At 47.9% G+C, this 26,288-nt stretch overlaps 1 protein-coding gene across 1 annotated transcript in view; it reads right to left on the reverse strand.

The window, feature by feature from the left end:
• The window catches only part of SHCBP1 (SHC binding and spindle associated 1), a 28,499-nt gene extending 3,589 nt beyond the window's left edge, over window positions 1-24,910 (reverse strand). The window contains exons 1-9 of the mRNA XM_056862371.1: window positions 24,682-24,910; window positions 22,299-22,481; window positions 20,650-20,765; window positions 19,046-19,254; window positions 17,647-17,739; window positions 14,747-14,980; window positions 12,047-12,215; window positions 10,620-10,740; window positions 3,152-3,283 (exon numbers count right to left, since the gene is read on the reverse strand). Of these exons, the coding sequence (XP_056718349.1) occupies window positions 3,152-3,283; window positions 10,620-10,740; window positions 12,047-12,215; window positions 14,747-14,980; window positions 17,647-17,739; window positions 19,046-19,254; window positions 20,650-20,765; window positions 22,299-22,481; window positions 24,682-24,910 (1,486 nt within the window). The remainder of the gene's footprint in view (window positions 1-3,151; window positions 3,284-10,619; window positions 10,741-12,046; window positions 12,216-14,746; window positions 14,981-17,646; window positions 17,740-19,045; window positions 19,255-20,649; window positions 20,766-22,298; window positions 22,482-24,681) is intronic.
• Between the last annotated feature and the right edge of the window lie 1,378 nt (window positions 24,911-26,288).

Here is a 26,288-nt window from a genome sequence, read left to right on the forward strand (position 1 = left end):
CTTCCCTTCCCCTCCCACAACAGACACCCTGTGAGGTAGGTGGGGCTGAGAGAGTGTGACTAGCCCAATGTCACCCAGCTGGCTTAATGTGGAGGAGCGGGGAAACCAATCCAGTTCACCAGATTAGCCTCCGCGGCTCATATGGAGGGGTGGGGAATCAAACCTGATTCTCCAGATCAGAGTCCAACGCTCCCAACCACTACACCATACTGGCACGTTTTCTGCACTGCGCTCTTAGTGACGTGCAGCATCATAACATACCATCAAAATAAATGAGCATCAGCCACAAAAATGGATTTGTTTTTAGGAGAGACATTACCTCAAAGCACCAGCAAGCAAACGTAGCAACTTTGTTAATCTCCACTCAAACTTATTGAGTGAAGCATTCTTTAAGATAGGAATAAATAGTTCACGAATGTTTGTGCCATAATATTTTCCTTAGTGTTTGAAGCTTGGATCCTACCCATGTTTCCACCTGGGCTAGAGAGAAGAGGAGCAATGTCACCCCATTCCTCTTCCTCCAGCCTAGCTGTGCATGGCCTCCTGTTCATGCAGGTCCCACGATTCCCCACCACAGCCTTTCGGAGTTCTAAAGGGGCCCTCCTCCCTTTTGTGTCAGAAGAAGAAGAGTTGGTTTTTATATGCCGACTTCCTCTACCACTTAAGGGAGACTCAAACCAGCTTACAATCACCTTCCCTTCCCCTCCCCACAACAGACACCTTGTCAGGTAGGTAGGACTGAGAGAGTGTGACTAGCCCAAGGTCACCCAGCTGGCTTCATGTGTAGGAGTGGGAAAACAAATCCAGTTCACCAGATTAGCCTCCGCCGCTCATGTGAAGGAGTGGGGAATCAAACCCGGTTCTCCAGATCAGACTCCACTGCTCCAAACCACCACTCTTAACCACTACACCACACTGGCTCAGCAGAAAATCTGGGAGGATACAACCCTTTGTTCCTTTAAAGCAATCCTGCTTCTTCGACATTTTTTGTACAGCCCTCCTTTTCACCCAGTGACTCAGGACCCTTTCAACAAAAGAAAGGGAAAAAATATGGGCTCAGGACAGGCTCAAAGGAACCGTTTGTCTGCCAGCGTTGCCACCAAGTTCAGACCTCCTTCAGCACGGAGGCTTGGTACATCTCCAGCACAAGCAATCTCCATGAAGGGGCAAGAGCAGGGCATTTTCAGTGGTGGCTCCTCTGGCTCCTTGCCTTCATTCCAGCACCAAAAATGGCTCTCTGAATAGACTGGGTTAGCTTGCCAATTCCACGAACTGTATAAATTTAAGTCTGAGTGGAGATTAACAAAGTTGGTACACTTGCTTGTGGGTGCTCTTGAGGTTATGTCTCTCCTAAAAACAAATGCATTTTTTTGCAACTGATGCTCATTTATTTTGATGGTATTTTACGATGTCACACGTCACTAAGAGCACAGTGCAGAAAACGAGACAGACACATTCCATAAATAAATCAAAGCCAAGTTAAAAGAAAACTTATTTAAGAGCATCTGTCTTTTATGACAAACGCAAGTTCACTCGGTACATGACTGGGGGGCATCGTTCTCAAACCCCTGATTGGCAACCAGTTTTTTTCAACTTGGCACAAAACTGGAAGGCTGGCAGCCCTGGCTCTGCTCACCTAGCCCAGTTTCCCAGAGGGCAAAGGGTTCTCCCATTACATGAACAGCAAAAGAGGCCTTAGCCAAGCCTTTGCTTTAAGCTTATCAGTGGCTTACTCCCGTTAGGCTAGGCTCATGCTTGGGAGCACAGCTCACTCCGCAGCAGCCGGGACAAAAGAGCCCTTTGCCTATTAAGGAGCCCTTAGGAGAAAGTGCCTGAAGGACATAAAGAGCCAGCGTGGTGTAGTGGTTAAGAGTGGTGGTTTGAAGCGGTGGAGTCTGATCTGGAGAACCAGGTTTGATTCCCCACTCCTCCACATAAGTGGTGGACGCTAATCTGGTGAACTGGATTTGTTTCCCCACTCCTACACATGAAGCCAGCTGGGAGACCTTGGGCTAGTCACAGCTCTCTTAGAGCTCTCTCAGCCCCACCTACTTCACAGAGTGCCTGTTGTGGGGAAGGGAAGGTGGTTGAAATCTGGTTTGATTCTTCCTTAAGTGGTAGAGGAAGTCGGCATATAAAAACCAACTTTTCTTCTTCTTCAATAGTGCGCATGGCAGCTGTTTGGATCGCTAAGTAATGCTGTGGACCAAACAGGAATTCTTTGTAGGCCTAATTCCCCGCACCCCAGACCTCTAGTTGTTCCTTCCTTCATTCCACACAAAGTCGTAAAAGAAGAATTAAGTTACTCTTCCTTTTTAGAGATCTGCAATTAAAGTAACTTCTCTCCGACAGTGGCCCAAGACCCTCAATTAAAAGGAAAAAAAAATTGGTGTGCGAATATATTTTCACATAAAAGGTGCCGAAATAGTCCTGCTAACCCATCTTAACGTTTGTTATTCAGATCTACCTCTCAAACGATGAAGTGTTAATTATCGCCTACTCCAGAAGACAGAAGGGCACGGCAGAGAAGAATGTTGTCAAATGATGCAAGCGAGGGGGGGGAAGAGAAGGGGGGCAGGTCCTCCATTAGGAAAGAGAACAAACTTTTTGAGATCGAATCCCAGAAAAGCGTCCGCATTCACCCGCCTTCACCAGACGCACCACATAGCTGGAAGCAAGGTGGGCCCCATGAGAGACATGCAGACCGTCTGTCCAAATATGGGCTATCAGCCAAGTGTTGAGGTCCGCTGCACGCTGGGCAACCCCCCACCCCAATTTCACAACCACAGGCAGTCAGCAAAAAGAGGAGGCTCACTGACCCCAACAGGGCACAGTACATGGCCCCGCCCCAAGCCAAATTAATCATTCCAGGAAGCAGTTTTTTAGCATTGTGATTGGTTGACAATGCTCTAGCTCAAGGGGGCATCTATCAATCAATATACTCTCCTGAGCAAAGCCATGCCGAAATGAAGATTCGGGCAGGGCTGGTACAGGAGAACTGCCCCAATAGATTGTGCCCCGTGTTAGCAGAAGGGGAAGGACTGATTGACTCCTTCACCATAGACAGCCCTGAAGGGATTTCGGGCTATCCTTTGCAAGCGGATGTAATTTGGTAAGTTGGTCGGCCAGAGGCTCAACGGCGAGAACTCACTTAAGATGCCTTCCACTGCATCGTGCTGGATTAGCTTCAGACTGGAGATCTTCACATCGGCTCCCGTGCATTCAACAAAAGCATCTCCTTTCCCTCGTTTTTCGATCACGACGTCATCTGGGAGGCCGTAGCCTTTGGAATCAGGTTAAGAAAAACTAATTGGGTTTGCAAGAGCTTGGCAGCTGGAAGACCCCCTCCACCCCGCTCTGTTAAATTAAGCTATCACCATATCGGGGGGCCTCCACATTTCTTAGCCAATCTCTACCACTAGGGCAGCCGCTGATTATTCCCCGTTATCTGGAGTCATTAATCTTTGAACTGTGCCAGAGAAAATGCCCTTGCCAAAGATGGAATCACTGTTTGAATTTAGAAGCAATTATCCCCGACAAACGTTTTCTTCTTCTCCTGTAACTGCTCTTGGCAAGTGAAGAATGGCCTTGAAACCCCAAATGCATTGGGATATTGAACATTTCTTGCCCTAAATCTCCCACACACCTTCTAAAGTTCTTCAAGAAACAATAATCCTGGTTCATCTAATTTATGTCGTCATTATAAGGGTTTCAGAAATAAAGCATGGAAAGAAATTTGGACACCGAGCAAATGAGCTTTCCCCGCGCGTTCTAAGCTCTTTGCGTACACTAGGCTCAGCAATCTTACAACAAACATTAATAGGGCCACTCAGATTCCCAGATGACCAATGGGCAACATCAGATAGCAGCTTACTTAAGGTCATCAATGAGTTAACAGTCCAACTAGGACTCGAATTCAGGACCTTGACCACAATGTAACATCGCTTCATATAGGTACAGAACAACTTCAGATAAGCTTTACCTTTCTCCAGTTATGATCAACGGCACTTTGAAATCATGCATTATATACCAACTTATATTTCATTCTGCCAAGAATATCATTCTACTATGGCCAAGCCATGTTTCATCTTCCCCAGCGTGGTGCCATGGTTAAGAGCAGTGATTTGGAGCGGTGGACTCTGATCTGGAGAACCAGGTTTGATCCCCCATTCCACCACATGAGCGGCGGAGGCTAATCTGGTGAAACAGGTTGGTTTCCCCACTCCTACACATGAAACCAGCTGGGTGACCTTGGGCTAATCACAATCTCTCAGCCCCACCTATCTCACAGGGTGTCTGTTGTAGGGAGGGGGAAAGAAGGTGATTGTAAGCCAGTTTGATTCTTCCTTAGGTGAACACATGAAGCAGCCTTATACTGAATCAGACCCTTGGTCCATCAAAGTCTACCCTTGGTCCATCAAATGCTACTCAGACCAGCAGCGGCTCTCCAGGGTCTCAGAGGTCTTTCACATCACCTACTTGCCTAGTCCCTTTAACTGGAGATGCCAGGGATTGCCAAGCAGATGCCCTACCGTTGAGCCACGACATACAAAAACCAACTTTTTTTCTTCTTCCTTGCCTATCTCTCTGCATCCGTTTTTTTAAAGTTGCCATTCTCATTTCAGTGGCATTTGGTTCAATCCTTCCCCCCTCCATTTTAACAACCCAAAAAGTGCCACAATGCTAACTAAGCTATCCACAATTGTTTACATTGGACCACTTGGGAGAAATTTACGAGCCCATAAAGCTTTTATGGCCTGTCGCAGGAAAGAATATCGATAGGGCAGGTGATAATGCAGATAGCGTTAGAAAAAAAACAGGAGCCTGCACTTTCCCGGAAGAAGAAAAAACACCCACCAACCCTGGCTGGAAAGAAGGATCCGGCAAGAAGCTGCTCCCGAAAAATTCGGTAAGAGGGAAGGGGCAGGAAGGATTCCTAAAAGCAAGCCCCATTTGCACAAGGGGGCGTACAGGGTCATTGCACACAGAGGGGACAGAGTGGGATACAGGGCACTGGACAAACCCTCCCTATTCTATACATGTTTGTCGGATGTGGACACAGAGCATACAAACTGCATGCACAATTGGAAGCATTGCTTTTCCAAGACTGCACTATCACACTGCCAGATATTGCGCTACTGTTGCACCACAGCGACTTTTCACAACTGAGCTACCCTATCCGGACAAGTGAGTCAGGTCGCAAGTTACTGCGACAGCTCGGCAATAGCGATATACCCGACAATATGTCGATGGCACCCTTAAAATTTTCTGTCGCAGTAGCAACATCCAACACGTGCATAATTCCTAGGCACATAGGTTCTCCAGGTGGGGCTTGCATGTTTGGGCATCGGAGAACAGAATTTGCACACTGTGTTGTGCTCTCTTCCCTACGCACATTGATCCTGTACACATACAGACGTGTGGTGATTACAAGCCTAGTGAGTCTTCAAGTCTGCTATCAGTCAGAGGACAGAATAAGTTTCCCATCCACCACTCAACGCCATGAATCTGTCTAACCCAGGGGTGTCAAACTCAATTGTTATGAGGGCCCGATATGACATAAATGCCACTTGGTTGGGCCATCGAGGGGTGGGGGGTGGCTGCCTCGGCTGGCTCGCGAGTCAGATAAGAGCTCTCAAGGGGCCGAATCCGGCCTACGGGCCTTATGTTTGACACCCCTGGTCTACCCTTTTTTTAAAAATAATCTATGTTTGTGGCCATCGCTACTTCCACTGGAAGTGAATATCACAGTTAAATTACTCATTGAGTAAAGCCATGTTTTCTTTTTTGTCTGACTTGAATCTATTTTCCAACAGCTTCGTTGAGTTCTAGAATAATGGGAGAAGAGGGAGGACTCCATCTATCCATTTTCTCAACCCCAAGTATAATTTTATAAGCTTCTATCATGTCTCCCCTTAGACGTCATTTTTCTAAGCTCAGAAGTCCCAGCGTCTCCAGCCTTTTCTCATAGGAAAAAAAAACAAGACCCCTTAATCGTCTTGGTTGCTATCTGTTGGACTTTTCCCAGCTCTTCAACATCCTTTTCGAAATATAGTTTCATTCAAGTCTACATTTGACTACCGGTAATTTTAGTTTTAATTATTGGCGGTCCCAATTGAGGTTTTGAACTGTGGTATTTTATGGACTTTTTTTATCATTGCTTTATTTACGTTGTAAGCCACCTTGAGTTCCACAAGGTAGAAAGGAGGCTAATAAATGTTTTTAAGAAATAATAAATAGGGCAACCAGAACTGCACACAGTATTCCAAATGAGATCGCCCCTAACTTTATACAAACATGCATGGCTTCCCCTCCCCTATTTTGTCTTCACAATAACCCTGTGAGGTAGGTTAGGCCAGGAAAGTGAGACTGGCCCAAGGTCGCCCAGCAGAGCTTCCCACAGTGGAGTGGACATTTGAACCACATTTCCCAAACGGTAGTCCAACACTCTACCACACTGGCTCCCAGGAAGGGCAGCAAGGGAACACGAAATCAATAGCCCTGCCTGTTGCCGGCATTCAGAGATTCTGTCTCCAAACATGGAGGCTCCACTATACGCCACAGACTGATTCATGGCGGGGTGCATCTAGCATCATCAGCTACCTTGCAAGTTTAACCAAAGAACAGGATCGAAGTTTTTAAACAAAATAATTCCCTTGAACTTGCATCCATCGCCACATCTGGCAACAGCGAGAGCTGTAAATTAGTTTAATTGCAAGCTGTATTCGGAATGGACCTTTTTAAAAAAAAATTGCACAAGCTTATGCCATAACACATCCCTCAGTAGCATGCCAACTCCTCCCTGCACCCAAAACCGAGCAGTTAACAGCCCTCTTGTTGATACGACTTTCGTTCCTGGACAAGGAGTCCCGACGACTCTGTTCTACTCGCTCTCTTCGTACACCCCTCACGTATCATTAACACTCGCCCAGGGTTGTTAATACCCCTGCATCGTTAAAATGTCACCTAACACTTTTTATTATTATCGTTTGCTCCACCTTTCGCTACTTTCAAAAGAAAAAAAAAGTCTTTCAAAATGACAAGCGATAACACTTAGCCAAGTCGGTGAATGAACTAGATGAACACTTCTGTTCTTTGAAAGCTTGCTGGCTCTGTGTCGTCTGGCCTCCTTTCATTTTCTTACGAACGTTTCCCTGACCTCCCCGATAGGAAGCCGTTTGTCGTAAATACCACCCCAAGTTCCCAAACCGTCTTATTCTCGACTCCTACAGATAAAGAACTTTATTGCGACCCCTGGCTCCTGCATGCCCGTGTACGTATCTTGAGAAATCAAACCTTTGAGAAGGGAAGGCAAAAAGAACCCTCCCTCCCCTCCTAAACTGGGCACGCACGAGAAGAGAAAGGAGGCAGAGGAAATCGAGCTGAAACAGCAGGAAATTAAACCCCTCTGCTTTCTCTCCATTAAGGAGTTTTGAGAAGATAAAGATCGAGGCTGCCGCATGAGCTGGCTCCAAACAGCTAGGCCTGCCCCGCTGTGATGTACAACCCATCATATTAACAGGCGTGTGACAGCAGACCTGCAGTTTTGAGTAAAAGCTCTGCAGACTTAGGATGGTTCGCGTGGTCCACAGGATAGACTGCAACAAACTTGCTCAAGGCTGGGAGACCTCCTGGGACCCCTGCGTACACAGGCTTGGAGCCAGCAACGGGCCGGCAGAAAAAGAAATGGGAGTTAGCGCCGTTCCGCAAGATCTTGCGTGACACCCAGTGCTTTCCTCCCTACATATTATGGTGGTGGTGGAAAATGCCGTCAAGTCACAGCAGACATTATGGCGACCCCGTAGGGTTTTCAAGGCAAGAGACGTTGGGAGGTGGGTTTGCCATTGCCTGCCTCCGCGTGGGCTGACAGAATCCGGAGAGAGCTGTGACTGGCCCAAGGTCACCCAGTGGTCTTCATGTGGAGGAGCGGGGAATCGAACCCGGTTCTCCAGATTCGAGTCCGCCACTCTTAAGTCACTAGTCCATGCTGGTTCTCCCCTATATATTATAGTTCCCAGAAAATGGTTGTACAAGATCTTTCACGGGTGGAAACCCAAGGGAGAATACAATAAGTTTGACTTAGCGTAAGCAGCTATCGTGGCCTTTTTTCTTGCATTTCCGCTTGGCACAAGAGCTCTAGCGACAAGTTTGCACTGGATCCAATATGCTATATCACTGGTTGATGGTATACACATCCGTACAACACTAGAAATATGTTACAAGACTTCTGTGTGAGCCGATTCCTATGGTGAAATATCCATGGTATACAACAAGTGACAACGGGCCACACAGTATATAAGGTCATTGCTTTATAGCACACCTTTTATATGTACTTCTGGATGTCTTTTCAAAATATTTGTAATTGTATCTATCAGGGCTTCTTCACGACCCCTTTGTGCCCAAGACGTTTTTACGCAGCCCCGGGTATATAGGTATAAGAATCAGACATTTACTGATAATAAATCTTAAAGAAACCTTTTACTGTTGCCAAATTTTTCACGACCCCCGCATTCAGTTACACAACTCCGTATGGGGTCACGACCCACAGTTTAAGAAGTTTTGGTATATATGACCACCAAAGAAGGCCATACAGGCCGAAACCTGCCTGGTTAATTACTGGTCATTAACAATGTTCTTTTATTAACAACAATGTTGGACAGCTGGTAACTATACATATCAATTTTTTTAATGATTAGGCTTTATATAAAGCCAATTGTTTTTATTTCTGTGTACAATTTTGTTATAATTTTTAGCTCAACTTTAAGGATCTTAGCTGGATCTAACCCACTGCCTTGAATTCCATGAGTGCGGGGAAACCGTCTGCCTAGGGAGGTGGTGAGCTCCCCCCTCACTAGCAGTCTTCAAGCAGCGGCTGGACGAACACTTGTCAGGGATGCTCTAGGCTGGTCCTGCCTTGAGCAGGGGGTTGGACTAGATGGCCTGCGTGGCCCCTTCCACCTCTACGATTCTATGAAATAAGCAAGCATTTCAGGAAGAGAGCTACACAGTAGCCCTTTCAAAGTTTGCAGCAGCTTTCGAGAAATGTTAAAAGCATTTCACTGTGTAGTCATTTCTCTGGATAATTTCAGAGGCATAGCCGTGTTAGTCTGCAAGGCAAAAAGTAAACAGAAGCACCTTACAGGCTAAAATAATTTATTCCAGCTATGGATAGCTAATGGAGGTAAGTGCTGATGCATCTTACAAAAAGAGCTCGGCCTCATGACAACTTATGCTGGAATAAATGTTTTTATTTAAACTATTTATTGCCTTGCCTTATCTCCTTAGACTCTAGGCAGCTGACAAAGCAACAACAAAAGTAATATAAAAGCCCATCAACAACCCAAACAACATACTAGTCCTTAAGGGGGTGCTTGGGCGCCTGTTTTAATTTCTCTGTGCAGAGAAATGGGCTGTGGAGATAAGTTTCACAAACCTTAGCCAAGGCCTACAAAATATTAGAATATAATTGTTGTCTCCCTCTAAGAGTTTATTCACAAGACAGAAGGGGAACAGGACAGAAAGAAATGAGGACTGTGCTGGAGGAGGAGGAGAAGAAAAAAGAAGAGGAGAAAGAGGTTTTTATATGACGATTTTCTCCATTTTAAGGAGAATCAAACCGGCTTACACTCTCCTTCCCTTCCTCTCCCCACAGCAGACACCTTGTGAGGTAGGTGGGAATGAGAGCTCTAAGAGAACTGTGACTAGCCCAAGGTTACCCCGCCGCCCTTAACCACTACACCACGCTGGCTCTTCATGCATACATGAAGTTGCTTTATACAGAGTCCAGCAAGGTCAGTTTTGTCTACTCTGAATGGCAGCAGCTCTCGGGAAGAGATGTTATTTTTGAATTGTAAGCCCACCATGAATGCAGAGGCAAGAAAGCAATATACAAACGTTATCTAATAAACAAAATGCCTTCAGTGAAGGTACATTCCTACAGCAAAGCAATTCCATTACAGAAACCTTACCATTTAAGAATTAAAAGCACAAGATAAACAGATTCCAGAAGGAGAGAGAGGCTGAAAAACAGAATTGTAGAACTTTACCCCCCCCCCAAAAAAAAAAAACTCTTTGGGTCGCTGTGGTTGAAGATGCCAATTCAGAAACAGGCCTGTGATATTGCCTCAACTTACCTGCCTTTCCCCTGGATTAACTGTAGCCCCAAGATAGACTTGTGTCTGTCTTATTACCATTAGCAACATGTAACCATTAAGGGAAGGGCCCTAGCTCAGTGGTAGAACATCTGCTTGGCAGACAATACTGCCAAGTAGACAATACTGACTTTGATGGACCGAAGGTCTGGTTCAGTATAAGGCAGCTTCATGTGTTCGCATGTCCAACCCCAAACTGTCTGATTATTCCTAATCTCTTTAGGGGAGGGGCCGTGGCTCAGTGGCAGAGCATCTGCTTGGCATGCAGAAGGTCCCAGGTTCAATCCCCAGCATCTCCAGTTAAAGGGACTAGGCAAGAAGGTGATGTGAAAGACCTCTACCTGAGACCCTGGAGGGCCGCTGCCGGTCAGAGTAGACAGTACTGACTTTGATGGACCAAGGGTCTGATTCAGTATAAGGCAGCTTCATGTGTTCAAACCTGAGGGTTCAAGTCAAAACGGCTCTTACCTTCCAGTTCAACAGAATCCGCAATGTACAAGGTTCCCTCAACTAAATAGTGACCAGGACAAACGATGATCCGGTCCCCTTCATAGCAAGCATTCACAGCAGACAGTGGATCACTATGGAACTGGGGAGAGAAAAAAGACAGCACAGAAGTCAGTTTCTGGATGGGGGGAAGAAAATGACCGAGGAGGGGCCGTGGCTCAGTGGTAGAGCATCTGCTTGGCATGCAGAAGGTCCCAGGTTTAGTCCTTGGTGACTCCACCTAAGAGAATCCAGTAGGAGGGGAGGTGAAAGACTTCTACCCAAGACCCTGGGGGAGCAGCTGCCGGTCACAGTAGACAATATTGATCTTGATAGACCAACAGTCTGACTCAGTAGAGACAATTTCATGTTGTTTTTCTGATTACATTAAACTATTTGTTTAAAAGTGAACACACGGAACTGTCTTACATATTTTGTCAGACCATTAGACCATCCAACCCAGTTATCTATCTACTCCAACTGGGGCCCAAGCAGACAGCATACCCAGTTACTGGTGACCAGAGTCCACTCCTGTTTTACTTGCCCTATGACAAGAGTGGGAAGAAACATTAGGGGCAACTTCCTAAGAGTCAGAGCAGTTCTTCAGTGGAACAGGCTTCCTCGAGAGGTGGTGGGTTCTCCTTCTTTGGAGGTTTTTAAGCAGAGGCTAGATGGACAGCTGACAGCAATGTTGATTCTGTGAATTTAGGCAGATCATGAGAAGGACGGTAAGAGATGAGTCAGTGCTTGGCTCTCATGGCCCTTTCTTACTTGCCATGGGTAATGCCGATCGCCACTTTGGGGTCAGGAAGGAATTTTCCTCCAGGCCAGATTGGCCAGGGATCCTGGAGGGTTTTTGCCTTCCATTGAGCAAAAGTGGTAAACTGCAGTGGCGCAGAGTGGTAAACTGCAGTACTGCAGTCCAAGCTCTGCTCACGACCTGAGTTCGATCCCAACGGAAGTTGGTTTCGGGTAGCCGGCCCAAGGTTGACTCAACCTTCCATCCTTCTAAGGTCGTTAAAAGGTGTACCCAGCTTGTGGGGGTTAAGGAAAGATTACTGGGGAAGGCACTGGCAAACCACCCCGTAAACAAAGTCTGCCTAGGAAACGTCGGGATGTGACGTCACCCCATGGGTCAGGAATGACCCGGTGCTTGCACAGGGGACTTTTACCTTAACTTTTTTTTACCTGAGCATACAGCAGGGGTCACTAGAGGAGTTGTGGGGAAAAGGTAGTTTTGATTTTCTGCAATTTCCTGCATTGTGCAGAGGTTTGGATCAGATGACTCTTGAGGTGCCTTTCAGCTTTATGTTTCTATGAAATTGTTTTCTTTTTTCCTGGCCAGAAAATCATGGGTGTAAGATGACCACTGTGAAATGAAACTGTTGCTCAGTTTTCAGCTTCCGTACCTGTATTTCTATTTCTTCATTACAAGAGGCTGGAGAAAGCTTGTCCCTGAGGAGACAAGCCAAGAGGTTGGACATCATGGTAGCAGATACGACGTGGGTGATCGTGGTGCCAGCCGGCCGGATTCCCTTTGCTTGAAGACGAGCGTGTTTTTGATAGCCAAACACGTACCTTCAAGAAGAGCAACACAACCATCACTTTCTTTCACCAAGCATGACCCTTCAATGGATGTCACTCACAGTTTGGCCGAAGTCAACCAGGGCTACCCCACAGTTGCCAGCATGGTGTAGTGGTTAAGAGCGGTAGTTTGGAGCGGTGGAGGCTAATCAGGAGAACCAGGTTTGATTCCCCACTCCTCTACATGAGCGACGGAGGCTAATCTGGTGAACTGGATTTGTTTCCCCACTCCTTCACATGAAGCCAGCTGGGTGACCTTGGGCTAGTCACACTCTCTCAGCCTCACCTACCTCACAGGGTGTCTGTTGTGGGGAAGGGAAGGGGATTGTGAGTAGGTTTGATTCTTCCTTAAGTGATAAAATCGGCATAGAAAAACCAACTCTTTTTCTTCTTGCCCTTAAGAGAAGGTCTTTTCATATCCAAGAACAATCCTTCCCACTAGAAGAATTGATGAGCTGGTTTTTATACCAGCTATTTCTCAGTCTTAAGGAGTCTCAAAGCAGCTTACAATCACCTTCTCTTCTTCCCCCCAACCCCACAACAGGCATCTTGTGAGGCAGGTGGGGCTGAGAGAGTTCTGAGAGAACTGTGACTGGCCCAAGGTCACCCAGCGGGGTTCATGCGGAGGAGTGGGGAATCAAAACTGGTCGTCCAGATTCGAGTCCGCTGCTCTTAACCACTACACAGCGCTGCCTCAAGCAGAAGAATTGATGTGGATAACAAGCTTGTTCCCCTCACCCCATTATCTTCTAACAAGCAACATTAAGAACATAAGAAAGGCCCTGCTGGATCAGACCAAGGCCCATCAAGTCCAGCAGTCTGCTCACACAGTGGCCAACCAGGTGCCTCTAGGAAGCCACAAGCAAGACGAGTGCAGCAGCACCATCCTGCCTGTGTTCCATAGCACCCAAAATAATAGGCATGCTCCTCTGATACTAGAGAGAATAGGTATGCAGCATGACTAGTATCCATTCTAACTAGTAGCCATGAATAGCCCTCTCCTCCATGAATATGTCCACTCTCCTCTTAAAGCCCTCCAAGTTGGCAGCCATCACCACATCCTGGGGCAGGGAGTTCCACAATTTAACTATGCGTTGTGTGAAAAAATACTTCCATTAAAAACAAGCCGCATCAAAGACTGGTCAGCAATAATAGCCCACAACCAAATATTGTGAACTCCAGAGGCCTGCTGAAGGAGGATTTTTCCCCAGCTGGAGAAAGACAAACAAGGGAGCGGGCACTGATCAGCAAGACATTCTGCAGCTAAAGGGCCACGACAGGATATCCACTCTTTTGGGGCTGCCTGTTGAACCTATGAAGGTCAAGACACATGGAGGAGAACCTCTGTAGATAGGTTTGTGGGTCGAGGCAGGCCTTTACAAGAGAAGACCATCTCGGAGGTATTATGGACCCCAGCCCTTCAAAAGGCTTCGGAGGAGGACGAGGAAGAGAAGAAGAGTTGGTTTTTATATGCTGACTTTCTCTACCACTTAAGGGAGACTCAAACTGGCATACAGTCACCTTCCCTTCCCCTCCCCTCAACAGACACCCTGTGAGGTAGGTGGGGCTGCGAGAATGTGACTAGCCCAAGGTCACTCAGCTGGCTTCGTGTGTAGGAGTGGGGGAAACAAATCCAGTTCACCAGATTAGCCTCCGTCACTCATGTGGAGGGTGGGGAATCAAACCCGATTCTCCAGATCAGACTCCACCTCTCCAAACCACCGCTCTTAACCGCTACATCACACTGGCTAAGCGAGAGACAGCATAAGAATACGAGAAGAACCCTGCTGGATCTGACCAAAGGCCCATCACGTCCAGCATTCTGTTCACACAGCGACCAACCAGCTGACTCTAGGAAGCCCACAAGCTGGATGACTGCAACAGCATCCTCTCGTCCATGCTCCTCAGCAAATGATGCTGCCTCTGGTACTGAAGGGAGTAAGTAAGAACATAATAAAAGCCATGCTGGATCAGACCAAGGCCCATCAAGTCCAGTAGTCTGTTCCCACAGTGGCCAACCAGGTGCCTCCAGGAAGCCCACAAGCAAGACAACTGCAGCAGCATTATCTTGCCTGTGTTCCACAGCACTTAATATAATAGGCATGCTCCTCTGATCCTAGAGAGAATAGGTATGCATCATGACTAGGATTCATTTTGACTAGTAGCCATGGCTAGCCCCTCTCCTCTATGAACATGTCCACTCCCCTCTTCAAGCCTTCCAAGTTGGCAGCCATCACCACATCCTGGGGCAGGGAGTTCCACAATTTAACTACGCATTAGATATCCATTGTGACTAATTATCCACCATGACTAGTAGCCACAGGTAGCCCAGCCCTCCATGAATTTGTCGACTCCCCTTTTAAAGCCTTCTACTTGGCAGCCGTCACCACATCCTGGGGCAGGGAGTTCCACAGTTTAACTTTGCGCCATGTGAAGAAGTACTCCCTTGTGTCGGCCCTGAATCTCCGAGTTCTAGCATAGTTGGTCCAAAACGGCAGAGACACGCTCACAAGGGCTGGCTTTACCTCAAGAGAGGATTTTCAATCAGCTTCAGCTTCTGCTTCAAGTGTTCTATCCTGTCGTAGAGTTTCACCCCTTCCACCACGGAGACGTTTTCTGCTTCGGAGTCGGAATCGCTGCCCGAGAGGCTGTTCCGGAGGTCCAGGAACATGCGGTAAAGCTCCTCGCACTGGGACAGAAGGCTATGGTAGTCTGCTACCAGCGCGGAAGGGACGCGGTCTTCCAAGATGTCGTAGTGCCTGAAATGGAGAGTCGCACAGCTGTTGGTGGAATGGCCGAGTTCCCATCCCCAAACATGTCTGAACCCTGTTCCAAGGTATCCTGTATTAAGAAAGTTTTCAGAGTTTTTTTTGCTAGCAACAGCGCCATCTGAAGTATTTTGAATTCTGCAAGACTAAAATATTTTGACATAGTGTACGTTACTACAATAGTAGGGCACCAAGAGAAGGAAAGCTGATAGGAAGAAAGCAGATTCCTTTTAAATGTGGTGTTGGAGGAGAAGGTTACAGATACCGTGGACTGCCAAAAAAACCCAAATCAGTGGATTCTAGATCAAATCGAGCCTGAACTGACCCTAGAAGCTAAAATGACTAAACTGAGGCTATCGTACTTTGGTCACATTATGAGAAGACAAGAGTCAGAGGAAAAGACAATCATGCTAGGAAAAGTTGAAGGCAGCAGGAAAAGAGGAAGACCCAACAAGAGATGGATCGACTCTATAAAGGAAGCCACGGCCCTCAATTTGCAAGACCTCAGCAAGGCTGTTAAAGAGAGGACATTTTGGAGGACATTGATTCATAGGGTCACCATGAGTCGGAATCGAATTGACAGCACTAAACACACACACAACAGAACGAAACCTCATCTATGACCAAAAGTTCATAGGTAATCTAAAGAAAAACTGGCTGGTTGGGGAATTACAAAATGACCTCAGCAAACTTTGCCATATTCCATTTCTGGCAGCCAGTGTGGTATAGCAGTAAAAGGCTCAGGAATACAATCTGGGACATTTATGGGTTCAAATGTCTACCCCTTTCGTAAGGTGACCTTATGTCCATTTCTCTCTGACACACACCGTCTGATCCGCCTCACAGGGTGATTTTGAGAATAACATGGGGGAAGGGAGAAATCACAGATGCTGCCCTGAACTCCGTGGAGGAAGGATAGAATAAAAACATGACACAGACGGATAGATTTCAGACCAAGAACCGGGAGGGGGGTGGCTCCAAGCATTTGAGTTTATTCTAGGGAAGGATGAATTCCTTGAATTAAAAATACTTCTCCGAAAACGTCCACAACCAGTTCTGCAGTGTCATCTAGAGGCGAACAGAGGCCATGACTCAAATAGAATTAACAATATATCTCTTTGTTTTAATACACAGAGACAGCATAGTGTCACCGCTCAGAGACCCCGGTTCGAATTGCCACTCTGCCATAGAAGCTCACGCCAGGAATTATCTCGGGCCAGGAATAGTCTCTCAGCCTAGCCTACCTTACCGGGTCATTGTTGTGAGGATAAAAGGAAGGAGAAAACAGAGCTATAAGACTGTGTAGAAAAACAGGATATAAGTATCTAAATGATAACGGAAAATCAGAATCCCGTAATCCGAATACAGACTAGTTAGTAGAAAGCAATGTGAAATGCAGCCTTGCCTCGTATCTCTCCCCCACAGACTCAACCTTCAGTCGCAATGCTTCCGTAAAAGGCAGAATTCCCCTGCTGGGATCTTAACTCTAGACCCACCAATGCCGTTGCCCCCTTTGGGCTTCCTGCCTCGTAGTCCACAGCCTTCCAAAGTGTCCTTTTCTACTTGCCGACAGGGGACAGCCCATCCCACTCCTCAGCTCTGGGCCTTGCTTTGTACCCAGTCCAGTATCCTTGGTAGGCCCACAAACACCTTTTCCCCCACCCCCCACTCACTTTATCTTCTTTCTCTATCAGCCTCCCGCCCTTCTCTAACAGCCTCGCTACCCCTCTCTTCTTTCCCTCCATCAGCCTCCCTCCCCTCGGTCAGAAATCCTACAGTTCGCTTCAATCCTTCTCACTTCATCCTCCACACATTCTGTCACCAAATTCTTTCCTCTCATGTTAATGTGCCCCTTTTATCCTAGGAGTCCTTACAATCTGGGGCTTGGCCTGACAGCGTGGTGCAGTGCTTAAGAGCGGCAGACTCTGATCTGGTGAACCGGGTTTGACTCCCCAATCCTCCTCACCAGCAGCGGACTCTAATCCGGAGAACCGGGTTTGTTTCCCTACTCCTACACAGGAAGCCACCTGGGTGACCTTGGACTAGTCACAGTTCTCTCCGAACTCTCTCAGCCCCACCAACCTCACAGGGTGTCTGTTGTGGGGAGGGGGATGGAAGGAGATTGTAAGCCGGTTTGTTTCTCTTTAAAGGCAGAGAAAAATCAGGGTATAAAAACCAACTCTTCTATTATTTACTTTTATTTGCTGCATTTATAACCCCAGCGGGGACCCAAAGCAGCTCACATCATTCTCTCTTCCTCCATTTCACCCTCACAACCACCCTGTGAGGTTTGGCTGAGTATGACTCATCACCCAACAAGCTACCACAGCAGCGTGGGAATTTGAACCTGGGGGTCTTCCAGATCCTAGTCCAACTGCCTAACCATTACACTACGCTGGCCACTGCCTGTTCTACTCCCTTCTTGCCCCTAGTTTTTGGTCCTCCTCTTTTCGCAGCCCTTGCCCCCGTTCCCAGACCTCACCTGGATAAGGTTTTAACCCCAGCCAGACTCACAGGACTGCAGGCAGGTGTGTTCCCTTTGCCACCACGTCAGACTCTTCACGGTTGCAAATACAACACCACAATTGGTGTTGGGAACTGAAACAATTCAAGAGCGATCCACTCCAAGGCTCAACAACATTTGAAGAGGCACTTACAGCCGGAGACGAGGTTCAACACATCTAACGAAGTAGTCAAAGTCATCATCGTCCTCTTCGTCCCAGCTCCGCCAAATGTGCTCGTAGAAAAATCTTCAAAACAAGAGAGGGAGTTAGAAGAAGAGTTGGTTTTTATATGCCGACTTTCTCTACCACTTAAGGAAGAATCAAACCCGCTTATCATCACCTTCCCCTCCCCACAACAGACACCCTGTGAGGTAGGTGAGGCTGAGAGAGCTCTAAGAGAATTGTGAGTAGCCCAAGTTCACCCAGCTGGCTTCAAGTGCCAAAGTGGGGAAACCAACCCGGTTCACCAGATTAGCTTCCGCTGCTCATGTGGAGTGGGGAATGAAACCCGGTTCTCCAGATTAGAGTCCGCCGCTCCAAACCACTGCTCTTAACACCCTACACCACACTAGTGACTCGTTCACTGACAGCTCAAGGAAGTCAAGGTCACAGCAGGGTAAAAGGCAAAATAGACTATCTCATCTCAAACTTCCAGCTTTAGACCACAGACCCACTTTGAGCTTTGTGTTCCTAGCATCTCAGCCTTACTGACTTATGGCTACCATTACAACAGCCCTGTCAAGTAGACCGGTATGGTCATCTTCCTATTGCAGATGGGGGAATTGAGGCTCAGAGACAGCCTAAGGCTAGGGAGCTTTTCAACCTTCCCCCAAGATATGAGCAAGAGGGCACATAACTCAGTGGCTGAGCACAAGCTCTGCAAGGCTAGAGAGTCAGATCTAGGAGACCCAGGTTCGAATCCCCATTCTCCATGGAAGCTTGCTGGGTGACCTTAGGCCAGTCACACACTCTCATTCTAACCTACCCCAAGGGGTTGTTGTGAGGATTAAAATGGAGGAGAGGAGAATGTTGTAAGCCGCTTAGGGTCCCCTCTGGGAAGAAAGGTAAAGGTCGTCCCCTGTGCAAGCACCGGGTCATTTCTGACCTATGGGTGGCGTCACATCCCAACATTTACCTGGCAGACTCTGTTTATGGGGTGGTTTGCCATTGCCTTCCCCAGCCGTCTACACTTTACCCCCAGCACGCTGGGTACTCATTTTACCGACCTCGGAAGGATGGAAGGCTGAGTCAACCTCGAGCCGGCAACCTGAAACCTACTTCCATCGGGATCAAACTCAGGTCGTGGGCAGAGCTTGGACTGCAGTACTGCAGCTGACCACTCTGCGCCACGGGGCTCCTTCGAGGAGAAAGGCTGGGTATAAATGAAGAAAATATTAACAAATAATGCACAAGAACCCCCCCCCCCCAAAGCTCAATCTCTGGCACCTCCGGTTAGAACGCCACAGGTAGCAGGACTGGAAACCTCAACTTACATCCTTGGAGAGGCCCTGCCAGTCATCACCGGAACAAACGCCAGAAAAGATAGACCTACCTGACGTGCTCAATAGCAAGGGCCGTCTGGTCAAACTCCCCCGATTCATCGAACACGACCCACAACTCCTGCAACGGCAGCTGATGTCCCTTGAGGGCCAGCAATTCCTGCATGCATTCCAAAGTGAAGGTGCCCCCTTCGGTCTCGCACAAGAAAGGGTTGCTGAGTTGCACCACGGCCTTCTGAGCAGAGTACTCCACATCAACAACCTGGGGAGGGAAGTGGCCATCTTCATTTCTTTGCTACGGGGAGCCATCTTTGGGCAGAATTACAGCTGTTTAAAAATAAGCTCAGTACGTCCGGTTTCAAAGAACTAATCGGTGGTTTCCAGCAGAGTTAAAACAGCACGAGAATTCGAGCTCGAGAATTCGAGGTCACTCGACTGTAATCAACTGGCAGTGGATTCTGGACAGACCAAAGGAAGTACTAATGCACAAAGACTGGCTAGTGCACACAGAACGGCTTGGGGAACTCACTGCTACAAGACGTGGGGGTGGCCACTGGCCTAGATAGCAAGAGAGCGGACAAATTCATGGAAAGCTGATTGACCTACGGGGATGAGCCACGGCACCTAAAGGGAACCTCCATGTTCACAGGCAATTGTTAGGCGGTAGCATTAGGGGAGGAACGTTTTACACTGAGTTGAGGGGCTTCTCAGAAGAAGAGTTGGTTTTTATATGCTGACTTTCTCTACCACTTAAGGAAGAATCAAATTGGCTTATCACCTTCCCTCCCCCACAACAGACACCCAGTGAGGTAGGTGGGGCTGAGAGAGCTCAAAGAGAGCTGTGACTAGCCTTTAGCCAAAGCCAGCCAGAGGGAAGCAATCCAAGCCCCCTAATGGATCAAAGAAAGAGGCCAGACATGATGGGAAACCGTTGCTGCCCTCAACCGTAGGCCTGGCGGAACATTTTGGTCTTACAGGCTCTGCGAACGGTGTTAAATCCCGCCGGGCCCTGGTCTCATAAGAGAGGGAGTTAATGCTGCTTATAGCTGTATTTATTGTTTTATATCTTTGATTGTTTTTAAATTGTTATAATAATGTTGTTAGCTGCTCTGAGCCTGGCTTGTCCAGGAAAGGGTAGCCTATAAATCCAATCTAATCAATTACCTTTCTATAAATCCAACCAAATCAGTTACGAAAGCCAGCGTGGTGTAGTGGTTAAGAGCGATGGTTTGGAGCAGTGAACTCTGATCTGGAGAACCGAGTTTGATTCCCCACTCCTCCACATGAGCGGCGGATGCTAATCTGGTGATCCAGGTTGGTTTCCCCGCTCCTACGCATGAAGCCAGATGGATGACCTTGGGCTAGTCACACTCTCTCAGCCCTACTTATCTAACAGGGTATCTGTTTGGGGGAGGGGAAGGAGGTGAGTGTAAGCTATTTTGATTCTTCCTTAAGTGGTGGAGAAAGTTGGCATATAAAAACCAACTCTTCTTCTTACTACAAATGGCACCATTTCCACTTTGAGGCTGCTCGCCAGCTCACTCCCAGGGTCCTCCACCAAACGTCTAGCCCAGACCCTCACCATCTAAAACGAAACCACTTGTTTGTTGTCAGCTAAGCACAGAGTCAAAAATCTAGAGAACCCAGGAGCATTTACCTCGACCAGAACCTCAAACACATTGGTGCGCCAGACCGCCTGCCACCCGGATGGCTCAAGGACCTTTTCCAAGTACTCCGCTGTGAACTCTTTAACCTCCGAGGCTTTACAGTCCGCTAAAAAAAAAACACAAACAAATTGAAACACATCTCACACAGCTGAGCAGCAAACCGTGCCAGTATCCACATGGAAAGCAAATGACAAAACAGTCACTTGAAGTTCGGACCTTCCAGGGCTCAGACAGAGCTAAGGCGGAACTAAAGCAACAGGAAATGAGCAGGCAGCCTACAGATGAACAGAGTCACCTTTCTAGCAGGCTGGCTATTCACCTCTGGTGAGCACAAACTGCATCCAGGAGACCAGGAAAGGAAATTTACAAAAATCGGTTACCATTTCCTTTTTAGCTCACATAAGAAGAAGAGTTGGTTTCTATATGCCAACTTTCTCTATCACTTAAGAATCAAACCGGCTTACAATCACCTTCCCTTCCCCAAAACAGACACCCTGTGAGGTAGGTGGGGCTGAGAGAGCTGTGACTGACCCAAGGTCACCCAGCTGGCTTCATGTGTAGGAGTGGGGAAACAAATCCAGTTCATCAGATTAACCTTTGCCGCTCATGTGGAGGAGTGGGGAATCAAACCCGGTTCCCCAGATCAGAGTCCCCTGTTCCAAACCACTGCTCTTAACCACTACACCACACAGTTATGCACAGATGGGAAGCCTAAAAAAACACCTGTGGGCGAGTAACTACAGAAGCTTTATTTACACAGTTGTGTTAAGAACTCTATAATGTAATCCTATGTAGCGTTACTTCCATCTAAGCCCACTGAAATCAATGTGCTATTTTTGTACATGCAAAATCTATTCTATGTTTGCCACCCCTTGACTGCAGCATCATGTGCAACTAGCATGTGTGAACGACCCATCGCAAGTTAATGGCCACAGAGCATTTCCACGCTACCCCAATGCCCACTCAAATTAAGAGCTTTTTAAACGAGCCAGTTCCTGCATCTGTCAAGCAGGTGGGCTGTGGCTCAGCGGTAGAGCATCTGCTTGGCATGCAGAAGGTCCCAGGTTCAATCCCCGGCTTTTCCAGTTAAAGGGACTAGGCAAGTAGGTGATGTGAAAGGCGTGAGAACCTGGAGAACCGCTGCCGGTCAGAGCAGACAATACTGACTTTGATGGACCAAGGGTCTGATTCAGTATAAGGCAGCTTCATGTGACCATGTGACAATAAAAGGAAAACTATTTTGGGGAGGGGCTGTGGCTCAGTGGTAGAGCCTCTGCTTGGCGTGCCCAGGTTCAATCCCCTGCACCCCCAGTTAGAGACTAGGCAAGTAGGTGATGTGAAAGACCTCTGCCTGAGACCTTGGAACGCCGCTGCCAGTCTGAGTAGACAGTACTGACTTTGATGGACTGAGGGTCTGATTCCGTATAAGGCAGCTCATGTGTTAAGGCATGTGTTAACCCTGGACTTCCCTGGTGGTCTCCCATCCAAGTATAAGCCAAGACCAACCCTGCTTAGCTTCTGAGATCAGACGAAATCAGGCCAGCCCTGGCAATCCAGGGCAGTGGCCCGTGTGAATTAAGGAACAAGTCTGGAAGGAGACTGATCTTGAGAACACAGCCTGAGAAGCATAGGTGCTCACCCAACATGTAGTCTTGGTAGGCCTTGAATCGCTCATAGAACAGGATGTTGTTTGTCTGGAAGGTGTCTGGGAAAAGCACGTTCCCTTCTGGCACCAGCCGCTGCAGGGCTGTTCCCGGCTTGTCACAATCCCCATAATCGCTGTAGCTGCCTCCGCCACTGTCCGCACTTTCACTGCCTTCGTCTGGGGTCAAAGAGAGAGGGGGGAAAGTTTACCTCCTCCATTTAATTCCCTGCACACAAGAAGACCCACCAAATCAGTGAGATGATTCCATCATCTGCTGAAGCTGGAGGGTGAGAGATTCAAAACTGATAAAAGGAAATATTTCTTTGCACAACGCATAGTTAAATTGTGGAACTCCCTGCCCCAGGATGTGGTGATGGCTACCAACTTGGAAGGCTTGAAGAGGGGAGTGGACATGTCCATGGAGGACAGGGCTATCCATGGCTACTAGTCAAAGTGAATACTAGTCAAGATGCATACCTATTCTCTCCAGGATCAGAGCAGCATGCCTGATCATGCAAAGGCAGAACAATAAGAGAGTCTAAAGACAAATTCCTAAAAGGTAGAAATCTGCCGCAGCCAAGACTCTTGTGGGATCGTAAAGGCCAGGGAACATACTGTGGCAGAAGCTTTCATGAATGAGAGCTCAAATAAAAGTAAGGCTTATTCCAGACAAGCAGCCACACTAGTCTGTACTGGCAAAAGACAAACAGAAGTCCAGACTGGCAACATTTACTTCACCAAAAATCTGCATGAGCCAGAGCTCACTTCATCAGATGCAAAGGACGGTAAGTCCACTCCTATTTACACTCTGTCAGCTCTGACTCACAAAAAATGTTGTTGGAGTCAATGTCCACGGTCTTTCAAGTGCTGCTGGACTCATACTTTATGGAGAGGCAGCACGGTGTAGTGGTTAAGAATGATGGACTCTACTCTGGAGAACTGGGTTCGATTCCCCATTCCTTCACATGAATCCAGCTGGGCGACCTTGTACTAGTCATAGTTCTCTTAGGGTTCTCCCAGCCCCACCTACCTTACAAGGTGTCTATTGTGGGGAGAGGAAGGGAAGGTGATTGTAAGCCGGCTCAAGTCTGCTTTCAGAAAAGATCCTGAATCTGGAGTGGCAGCCGCAATAATATCATTATCAAGGATGGGGGGGGAGATCAATTAGAGGGGGTTGCCAGTTGGCCACCTTAGAGATCCTGAATCTGGAGTGGCAGCCGCAATAATATCATTATCAAAGGAGGGGGGATCAATTAAAGGAGGTGCCAGTTTAGAGATCCTGAATCTGGAGTGGCAGCCGCAATAATATCATTATCAAAGGGAGGGATCAATTAGAGGGGGTGCAAGTTGGCCACCCTAGAGATCCTGAATCTGGAGGGGCAGCCTGAATAATATGATTAACAAGTGGGGGGAGAGATCAATTAGAGGGGGTTGCCAGTTGGCCACCTTAGAGATCCTGAATCTGGAGCGGCAGCCCCAATAATATCATTATCAAAGGAGGGGGGATCAATTAAAGGAGGTGCCAGTTTAGAGATCCTGAATCTGGAATGGCAGCCGCAATAATATCATTATCAAAGGAGGGGGGATCAATTAAAGGAGGTGCCAGTTTAGAGATCCTGAATCTGGAGCGGCAGCCCCAATAATATCATTATCAAAGGAGGGGGGATCAATTAAAGGAGGTGCCAGTTTAGAGATCCTGAATCTGGAGCGGCAGCCCCAATAATATCATTATCAAAGGAGGGGGGATCAATTAAAGGAGGTGCCAGTTTAGAGATCCTGAATCTGGAGCGGCAGCCCCAATAACATCATTATCAAAGGAGGGGGGATCAATTAAAGGAGGTGCCAGTTTAGAGATCCTGAATCTGGAGCGGCAGCCCCAATAATATCATTATCAAAGGAGGGGGGATCAATTAAAGGAGGTGCCAGTTTAGAGATCCTGAATCTGGAGCGGCAGCCGCAATAATATCATTATCAAAGGAGGGGGGATCAATTAAAGGAGGGCCAGTTTAGAGATCCTGAATCTGGAGCGGCAGCCCCAATAATATCATTATCAAAGGAGGGGGGATCAATTAAAGGAGGGCCAGTTTAGAGATCCTGAATCTGGAGCGGCAGCCCCAATAATATCATTATCAAAGGAGGGGGGATCAATTAAAGGAGGGCCAGTTTAGAGATCCTGAATCTGGAGCGGCAGCCCCAATAATATCATTATCAAAGGAGGGGGGATCAATTAAAGGAGGTGCCAGTTTAGAGATCCTGAATCTGGAGCGGCAGCCCCAATAATATCATTATCAAAGGTGGGGGGGAGATCAATTAGAGGGGGTGCAAAGTCGGCCCGATAAAACGGAGGTTTGGGGACAGGCCAAAGGGCTGCGCCTACCTAGGCTCATGGCGTCTGCATCTTCCCGGCGCTCAGAGCCCCCGACGCCCAGCGCAGGCTGGGGGGGCTCCCCTTCCCACCCCTCTCCCCCTTCTTTCCCCTCCTCCGCCTCCAGCTCTTCCTCCGGACGGCCCCCATCCGCCTCCTCCGGGGGTGCTGCGAGGGCTTCCGCCGCCTCGGCCTCGGCCTCCCCCCGGGGCGGCACCGCTAACCCGGGCTCCTGCTCCATGAAGCCACCGGGCAGAGGCGCAACCGCGACCCGCCCCGTCCGCCCTCCGTTGCAAATTTCAAACCTTCCCGGGCAAGGAAGCGCGGGGGGCTTCCCTTTGCGTCAACGCGAGGGAGCGCCCTGATTGGTCGCCGGCGGGTGCGCCGAACGTTGGGAGAGCCAATCGGCAGGGCGGGGGTTGTGGAACGCGGGGGTTTCCCTTTGCGCAACGCGAGGGAGCGCCCTGATTGGTCGCCGGCGGGTGCTCCGAACGTTGGGAGAGCCAATCGGCAGGGCGGGGGTTGTGGAACTTTGGGACGTCGGTGGGCGGGGTGACAGAGAGGTCTTTTCATTCATGGTGGATGAAAGGGAGAAAGTGGGATTGAAATGTTGGGTTGGGTTGGAGTTGTCTTGCTCGCGTGAAATTATTTATTTCATAAATGAGTGCGCTTCTTCATTTCATTTTGGAGGGCTTTGGCTCATCGGCACGTAACACACACACATTTATTTCACAATTTCATAATTTATTGAATCAATAAGCCCCACTTTATATATTTGTTTTGTAACGTTTCATAACGTTATTTCGTAACGTTTCACTCCTCCGAAGATGCGTGCCACAGCTGCTGGCGAAACGTCAGGAAAGAAAATACCGAGACCACGGTTACACAGCCCGGATAACCCACAAGAACCAATGAACTCTGGCCGTGAAAGCCTTCGACAATATTTCATAAAATTTATTTATAATATTTGTTTATTTATAACACTTATTTCATAAATAAGTCCCACTTTGCTCCGCGGCATTACTCACAAGTAAGGAAATGTGCTAAGAGCCCCGTGGCGCAGAGTGGTAAGCTGCAGGACTGCAGTCCCAAGCTCTGCTCACGACCTGAGTTCGATCCCGACGGAAGTTGGTTTCAGGTAGCCGGCTCAAGGTTGACTCAGTTGGTTCCAGGTAGCCGGCTCAAGGTTGACTCAGCCTTCCATCCTTCCGAGGTGAGTAAAATGAGTACCCAGCTTTCTGGGGGTAAAGGGAAGATGACTGGGGAAGGCACTGGCAAACCACCCCGTAAACAAAGTCTGCCTAGAAAATGTCAGGATGTGACATCACCCCATGGGTCAAGAGTGACCCGGTGCTTGCACAGGGGACCTTTACCGTGCATACGGTTGCAACCAGGTGAGCGCTTTTACTTGGGTGTAAGACTTAATGCCAAGTAAACAGACATACCGTTAGGTAAACATGCACAGCAAATTTTTCCCCAGTCTGTTCTTATTAAACTTCTGCTCCGATGTAAACGTTTTAAAAAAAAAAAAAAGCATGGTGGGGAGACCAAATTCCCAGAGCTCGTCATGGTAGAAGACAGTCAGAAAGTGACAATGCAGAAATATGAGGATGGTCTAG

This window comes from Euleptes europaea, chromosome 17, assembly GCF_029931775.1.
Source record: "Euleptes europaea isolate rEulEur1 chromosome 17, rEulEur1.hap1, whole genome shotgun sequence".
Taxonomy (NCBI): Eukaryota; Metazoa; Chordata; class Lepidosauria; order Squamata; family Sphaerodactylidae; genus Euleptes; species Euleptes europaea.